The sequence below is a fragment of the Dendrobium catenatum genome, unplaced genomic scaffold (genome assembly GCF_001605985.2).
Source record: "Dendrobium catenatum unplaced genomic scaffold, ASM160598v2 fragScaff_scaffold_54, whole genome shotgun sequence".
Taxonomy (NCBI): domain Eukaryota; kingdom Viridiplantae; phylum Streptophyta; class Magnoliopsida; order Asparagales; family Orchidaceae; genus Dendrobium; species Dendrobium catenatum.
The window spans coordinates 2,491,972-2,500,936 of record NW_021318516.1 but is presented as its reverse complement, the minus strand read 5'-3'; the positions used below and the strand labels follow the sequence as shown (position 1 = coordinate 2,500,936).

The 8,965-nt window shown below is 36.3% G+C and overlaps 1 protein-coding gene across 1 annotated transcript in view; it reads right to left on the bottom strand.

Moving 5' to 3' along the window:
- LOC110097096 overlaps positions 1-6,804 on the bottom strand; it is a 14,486-nt gene extending 7,682 nt beyond the window's left edge. The window contains 1 exon segment of the mRNA XM_020823332.2: positions 5,340-6,804. Within this exon segment, the coding sequence (XP_020678991.2) occupies positions 5,340-6,697 (1,358 nt within the window). The 5' untranslated portion in view covers positions 6,698-6,804.
- Positions 6,805-8,965: the final 2,161 nt, after the last annotated feature.

The window sequence follows — 8,965 nt, the reverse complement described above, 5'->3', positions numbered from 1 at the left end:
GCAATAAATTCCATAGATAGTTTCACAGCTTGAAGGGAGTCCTCCATGCTACCAAATATAGCCAAAACAACATTACATCTCACATCCCAAGCTTTCATGTATGAAACTTTGATATTAAACATAGAATTAATTCAACCAATAATCTCACTTGGCTTTGGGTCGATCTATTTTCTAATAGTATATAAAATGAAGTAAATTATAAACTAAGAATTACATTGATGGTGGCCAGACACAAGAATGAGACTTGTGCACATATGTTGATTTTTCACAAATGAATTTGCCATATACCTCCTAAACATTTTCTCAAACCAGCATGCAAATGCCATAAGTGGAGTGCCTAACCCTTCATACTAAGCACATGCCACTATAAATTTCTACTTATTTAATATAACCATAACAAACATAACATTATTTTTAATTGATCATTCTTATTATGTAAACTGTAGGTTAGATTTTCTTGTGAAACACAATATCATATCCATCAACTCTGTTGGGATTGAAAATTCGTCTTCTACTTGTTGTTAATATTGCCATCATCAAAGATTATTTCCTTATCTCGTTTACAAGTTATCAGACATGTTTCAACAAATTCATTTTTTTTTTGTAACCATGCCTTCTTCAGTGCCAACTGTCCTATAACAAGAATTTTGAATGATGTTATGTATCTCATCAGGTACATAAAGTTTCCTTTATTTATATCATATAGTAATTGATCACCAGCATAACATTCTTGGTCACTTTATTCACTACTTTTGGTTTCATATTTGTCATCAACAAGGGATTGTCGACTCGAAGGTCCTGGAGCATCCTGCAAGCATTAATTCTGCAAATCACTACATGAAAAAAAAAATTGTGTTTAGTAAAGGACAAGTAACATATCTAAAAAACTAAATATCATTAAATTCAAATTCAAATTGGGTACTTACTTCGAAGAGGGCTCTTCAATTGATGGGAGCCTTGAAACAATATATACCCTTTCCTCTCGACAAAATAATTTATATACATGGGTGTGAGATTCTCATTATTATTAGTAAATGTAGTTAGTTCTTCAACCTCCAAATACATTATAGAAATTTCTCTAGCAACATGAGATAACACCACTTCGTAGACCTCATCTTCCTAGACATGCCAAGCAATAAACTCATTGATATACGGCAAATGATAAACTAACATCACTCTATACTAGGATGTATCATACTTCGACGATTTCAGGACCCCTAACTTTAGCTACTCTAACTTCACATCACTTGGAGCTTGTATGGATGACTCCTTCCCCCAATATAAATCAATGCAAATTTAGCATCCAAAGATAATTCATTATCATACATTGTCATAAATGAATCTCCTAGTCTAGTCATAGTTGACCAGCTACATTTCACTAACAAATCTTAACAATATGTAATAATAAAGAAAGTCATCTCTCAAATATTCATATATGTCTAACAGAGATATTCTAAATAACTTTGGCACTTCATAAGTGAAGTAGCAAAACGATATAAAATATTAATAACTAATTAAAAGACTTCATGAAAATTCTAACCCTAACACAAAATGGGTACTTCTGGTTTTGATTCAAAATTACTAAATGTGTAACAAATTCCATCAAATTATTAAATTTTTTTATAAAACCGGAACATCAAACAAATAAACCAAAGTGAAATCTTAATACTCAAATCATTTGATGATGAAATAATTTAAAGACCATCACACTAACATGGATGTCTCCTACATTGACTTTCACAAGAAGATGCAAATCTATGAAAAGTCTTTTTTTTTTTTTTAATTCTAAGTTTATTATTTTTATGGTTAACTGCCCAAAAAAATTCACATTTTCCATCAAAACTTTATAACTAACACAAAAAAAAATCAAACATAAAGAATCTAAAAGGATTACAAAAACTACTTCCACATTTTTTTTACTTAAAAATTCTAATTAAATTACTAAAAAAAATTACCAACAAACAAAATCCACTTTCTACCAAATCCATTTACTTCTAGTATCTTTAATGCTACAAATCTATGCACAAAAATAAAAGATAAATTGGGCAACTTACAATTACCAAAAAGAAAGAAATTTTCCTTAAAAGACACCATTAATTTAGACTATTACTTATCAGCCAAATTTTTAAGTCTAAAAAATATGATAAATGTTAGGATCAGAATCACCTCTCAAAACAATACATATAATGAATTAATCTCTCATATTTTAACATGTAGATAGCTATTACATAGACATTTGCTCTACAAAGTCCCAAAACCAACACTACTAAACTTGCATTCTTCAACAAACACAAAAATCCTTTCAAAAAGGTAGAAAAAAATCCTCAACATAAAACAGCTGCATATCTAAGCTATACTACTCAATCAAATTAATATTAACTCAAAAAATAAAAATAAAAAGAGCAAGAGTTTACCTTAGTTCGGATATATTTGCGACGGATCAAGGGACTAACGTACAAAGAAAAAAGAAGGGAGAAATTAAAGACAGGCTCGTAAATAGTGATAAAAATAAATGAAGGTCGCCACGGGGACTCTCGGGTACTTTTTTTTTGGGACATTTAGGCCATTTAAGGCAAACTCACACACACAACACATACACATGGACTCGAACCTTGGACCTCTTAGTTGGAAGCCTAAGCTCTCAACCAATAGGCCAAAGAGAGTTGTGTATGTTAGTTTTCAAAAGTGACATTTTTTTTGGGGACAATAGTGTTATGCCTTTGATTTATTTCCTTAGAAAATAAAAAAAAAATCTTTTATTTCTCCCTATTCATTTATATTTTACTTAACAACATTTGCCAGTTTTTATACCTTTTCATCCTTGTACCCAATGGATAGCTTAAGACCATCTAAATCTCTCTAGTTAATAATCTAAATAATGTCCACGAGAAAGCAAGATCATGCCGAAAATATTAATGTGAGATGATCAGATGGAGGTATAAATAAAAGTGGAGATATAAGGAGGTAAAAAAGAAAAAAAAGAAAAAAAAAAGAATGTTATGTTATGTGCTACTTAATGTTAGGTTGTAATGTAATGCTATTTATGTTCTGATACTATGTTCAACGAAATGCTTATGCTATGAAATATCAGGTACATGTCGTGTACGTCATCTTGTGTCATGATCTCCTAGAAAATTACCATGAGCGGCCACTAATATGTTAGTGGATGGAACATGTCATCGCTGGTTAGGGTAATACCCACCACCAGTGCATTGAATGACATGACACATCTGGATTGACCTTTAAACGTGTTCGGACAGCGCACAAAATAATCCTTCCTAATCTTCATTTAAGCGGTCCGATGACATCCTTCTGCCATATTGTTTTTCCCATCGGAGTGACTCAGCTCTGATAACAACTTGGCATGGTAGCCTTGAAGTTATTGCACACATAGTGGAGAAGAGCAGCCATAAGGAGAAGCAGGAAAACTAATGTATCTGGGAAAATATATGTATTATACTTATCTTTTCCTCTCTCTCTATATATATATCACTTTATACCTTTTATTTATTTATTGTAATTGTCTAATATCTTAGAATGTTTCATAATACTTTTATAACTGAATAAGGATAAAAAACTGAAATTGTGAGTGCTGAAAAAAAAAAATGATAGTAGGTGATAAAATACTCCTTAGCTTATAATGTGCCAAAGCACCCCATGAGAGAACAGCTTAGGATCTATTTGAGAAAATTTCTTGTTGTTTTCTTTATGTTTTAAAGAAATTCCTATGATGAAAAACTGCTTTCTACAATCATAGTAGTAAAATTATTTTTTCCACAACAACTTTATAATCAATTTTATAGAATGCTGCAATCATCCTAAAAAGATTATGGTCCGCTTAGGATGGTTACAATTTTCTATAAAGATGATTGTAACACTATGTGGAGAAAGATGCTTTTCGCAAAGTTGTTGTAAAATGTAGCTTTCCTGTATAAAAATTTATTGAAAGAAATGAAAAAATATTGATCAAACAAAAATTGAAGTTATAGTCTAAAAAATAAAGTAATGAGAAAGATATCCCAAACGAAATTTTAGGCTTTATGAGAGCACTGGCGGATTTGGAGGGAGCAGGAATAGATAAAAATGAGAGAATTTCTAACTAGATTAGTAAACTTATCTCCCTCCTATAGGTTTATCTTTGAGTTCTTAGGAAATATCGGCGTCTAATCAGAGCACAATGCTCCAATCTTTGTTGCTTAGATATATTCCTTCAATCATCATCACTCGATAATAATTTATTGTCACCCGATTATGGCCTATTGATCTTTGTGATCCCATCACAATCTGCTTACTAATATTCTCTAACTGCACTGACACCCACTAACTCCGCCGCTCATTATTATCAATGTTTATATATCTTTTGCATGCAAAGAAAAGGCTGTAAAGTTACAACGTGTATACCATCCTAGCCTCGTGAATAAAAAGGCAGATCGACCAGTCATTAATATTGGTCATGAAAAGGAGTGAATTACATCATAGATTCAATCACTGTGTACTTTTGTGTAAGTGTTTGAATTTCAGTAAAAATAAATATGATTCATGGAATATACTTTTAAATTTGAGGCTGAGCGGATTAGTTAAATATATTTTTATTTGGCTATTTTTTTTTAATATTTTCTCTATATTTTTTAGAAATTTTTATGGTAAAAAATTGATTTCTATAATCATGACAAACCCAGAGTCAGCGGACACGCCGACGTAGTCGGGACACTGGAAGCCACACCGGAATTTTGGATGCGTGATGGATGCGGAACTTTAGACGGGAACCGAACTTGAGCGCATATCGGTGGCTCGAGAGTCAACCCGGGTTGCCGGGTGACCCGAACCCGCCCTAATTTTAGAAACAGATCGGAAAAAAAATTCCAAACTCAACCGGTTCGATAAATGAGTTGACCTAAAAAAAAATGAGTTGGTCTGAAACTAAAATTTTAACTCCCCTATCAATTATGGTGGGATTGTTTGTACTTTTGTTATTATTTTATTGAATTTCTTCCTGTCATTTGACGCTGTGGTCCCACCATGAAACATATGTATTCGTTCAACTGCCCAAAAAACAAAAAATATTTTTTGATGTTTAATCCTATTAATTAAGCACACACACATCACCTCTATAAATTTCAAACAAACTTTCAATCAGCTAACATTAAATCCGACTAATGCAATTTTATTTTTGAGTAGATTTGAAATTACATAGATCGGGCGCTGGGCCAAAAGTACTGAATGCTGACTGCGCCACTTCAAGCGATGTTGAGCGCTGAACTGAGAAGATTAACATAAAGGATATTATTAATAATTATATTCAAGCAAACTGGCTCGGCCGGTCATCTGCCCCGCCTCACAGTTTTGTTATCAAATAGCGCCAGCTCTGATCCGAGGTCCCGCCTTCCTGAACCGCCGCAGTGGCCGCCGCACCAAGCTTCGCCGCCGTCTCCGCCAACTTTTCATCAGCCATGAACTCCCTCACCTTCACCGCAATTTCCTCCGCAGCAACGACTCTTTCTTCGGCCTCCCACGGCCAGTTTTCCGGCCATATTCCCAAGCCACTTCTCGGCACCAACGCCGCAACAACTCTATTATCTGCCCCTCTTGGCCATGCGAGCATCTTCAACCCGGCCACGACCGCCTCCATCACCGAATTCGCCCCAGTGTGGCACAAGATTCCGGCTACCGCACGGTGAACGAGAACAACATCCTGCTCTACCCACCCCCTCACCACCAATCCCCTCTCTTTCACTCTATTCACATATCCTTCTCCCAATAAATCATCAATATCCACCGCCTTCTCCTCTCTGTCCACCTTCGCGGTTTTCACCACCCAGAAAAACCGGCACCCGCTCATCTCCAGCCCAGCCCCCAATTCTCTGATTTGCTCCATCGACAGTACCGCGACGCTTCCGAAGTTCACGTAAATCACTGACTTCTCCGGCTGTTCATCAAGCCACCTTAGCGCTGGCGAGTGGGAAGATGGCTGTTTTATTTCGAGAGGTAAAGGGCCTAAAGCAATCACCGGCGGGAATCCGGGAACGACCTCGCCGGCATTGAACGCAGCGAGCAATTCGGGCTCCAAGGCTAAAAATGTATTAACGATGACACCGTTCGCCAGAGTAAGTGCCCGACCGTTCTCTATGAATTGGGTGGTGAAGAGGTGGTTCGGGTCTCGGAGGGGCGACATGATGGAGGAATATGGAATCTTGAGAACGCCACCGGCGATGTTGACGTCAGTACTGATGGGATGGGGAATGAAGGGGGAAACAGAACAGAGAGCGAGCATGGAAGCAAACGAGACGAAATAGACGAAGCAAGGAATGTTTGCGGCGACAGCCACTGGGAGAAAGGTGGAGGCGATGGTGATGTCTATGATGAGGGATGAGACTGGTGGTGATAATGTAGAGATGAGAGAAGGAAGGAGGTGGGCGGAGCGGCGAATGGCTTCCCATCGGAGCGTGACGGGGTCTGAGGACTCGGGGAAGAGAGAAGGGTCAAATGGGGCGAGAGGGAAGTCAATGAGAAGGGATGATGGGAGGGAGGAGAGGAGGCTGGATTCGGCGGCGGTTATGGTGGGGCGGACGATCAGGAGGGAGATGGAGATGCCGCGGTCGGAAAGTGCTTTGCCAAGGCGGACGATCGGATTGAGGTGGCCCATGCCGGAGCTCGGGATGAGGACGACGTGGGAGAGTTTAGTGTCACCGGAGGACATGGCTGCACAGTTGCTACGACGATAAAAATTTGTGCGCTAAGGCGAAGGAGTGGCACTTAGACTCGCCATCTTAGCTTTAATTTATAACTCGAGGAGCTAAGAAGTCATTTATTTTCAGGACATTCTCATGCAGAAAACTTTGTTTTTTTTTTGACATTTTTTATATGTTATTTTTTAATATAATTATATTATTAAATAATATTATTAAAATATTTGATATAATTAAATAATAATATTTTTTATAATATTTTTTTAATTAATTATTTCATTTATGAATATTTAATAATTATATTTACTAATAATCTGTAGAGAATCATTGGTAATTCCAATTATATGAGGCTTTGAGAATGCTAAGCTGTTGAGCTGTCAACATGTCATCCGGCCCGATAATCCAATCCGAAATCGACCCGAAGTTTTTTGGGTTCGGATCAACCCGTTCGGATCTCCGATGCTGGAGCACGTCGTCCTCGCTTACGTTTCGGTTCCGACGTTCCTTGATCTGTTTGTATCTCGTTTCTATTACCATTTTTTGATATTTTTGAAGATGAAGGTGTTGAGATTTTTTGTTCTTCACTTATTCTCTATTGCTCTTTTAGGATGTTGAGATTTTTAAAAGATGAAGGTGTTCCATGATGTGTTTATACTTTGTATCTCATTTCTATTATCTATTAGGTTATTCTCGGCTAGGGTTTTAAAAATTTTATGATTAATGGTTATTTTGTACGAATATTGTTGACTAGGGTGTTTAAAATGTTGTTTTATTTGTCTCTACTTAGACCGATTTGACCCTTTGCAGATTCAAAAAACATTGAGGCAGTTAGGACATCATATATTTTCCTTTTTTTTTTTTAGTTATTAATTGATTTGGTTTACTTCATATCAGATTGGCAGTGTATGAGACATGATTTGCTGAAAATGTTGTTACTGTGCATACGGCTTAACGGGTCGGGTCAGGTTGACCCGAACCTGAAATGGGTTAGTTTCGGGTTGCGAAAACTGACCCTTTTATAAAAACGGATCGGATTGATTCGAACCCGAAAAATGCCGGGTCAAACTCGAAACTGACATGTAACCCAAAATTGACACCCCTATTAAGCTGTTATATGTAAAAGACCATTGAGCTAATTAAATCAAATTCACACAAATAATATCCAAGCTAATATAATAGCACACAGCTTTTATTGTGACCGGCATATCAACTAAAAGTGAAAGTGCTGAACACAAATTCCTCTGCCCATAATTTTTCCTTAAAAAAAGGAATTTGTGGCCGGTCAACATTTTGGACTCGATCTTTCTTTTAAAGTTTTTTTTTTTTTTTTTTTTTTTTTTTTTTTTTTTTTTTTTTTTTTTTTTTTTTTTTTTTTTTTTTAAGAATAGGGTATCTAGCAGCTGTCACTTTAAAGAGAGTGTTTGACAGCATAATTAATTCCTTGGTAGAACCTAGCGAAGCCACTCACTGGCATCGAGCCCAAACTTGTTTTATCTCGCTGAAGAGGCGAGATCATATAGTAGAAGGGATTCGAACCCGTGATGGGGGGTTCCCAACTGTGTTTGCCCACTAACTATCCTAAGCCTCGGTAGGTATTTATTTTTCAGCCATCAATCATAATTTTATTTTGCTATTATTTTTTTGTTGCTTTTTCACTATTTTTTAGAAATTTTAAATTTTGTAGTAGAATTTTTTTTTAATAATCAGTATAATTATATTAGTTTTCTCATGATAATTTTATAACCAATTTTTATAAAATGTCATAGTATTCTCAAATAGAACCTTAATTCTTTGCTAGAATGCAATGACTAACTATTTGACAAGCTGTTGTGAGTGCCAAAAGGGCTCCTTTTTTGGTTAAAATTTTCACTTTCTTACTTGAGTTGTTTTTAAAGAGATTTTTAGGGTCAGTATGAGGTAAGGGTGTCAATTTCGGGTCACGAGTCGGGTTTGGTTCGAACTCGGAACTGACTCGGGTTCAATCGGGTCGACCTTAACATGTCCTGGGTAGGTAAATGGGTTGGAAACTTGGACTCGGACCCGACGAGTCGGGTTGCTGGGTTGACCCGACCCGACACGGGTGCCCAGGCAAGACGCGGTCGCGCCGGCGGGACTCAGGAGCACAGGCGGGATGACGTCGGGCCCGTAGACAACACGCGGATGTTGGAATAAAATTTTATATTTTAAGACAAGTTAGGATAAAAGAGTTTTTTAGGTGGGGCAAATATATATATATATATATATATATATATATATATATATATATAGATTATTTTATT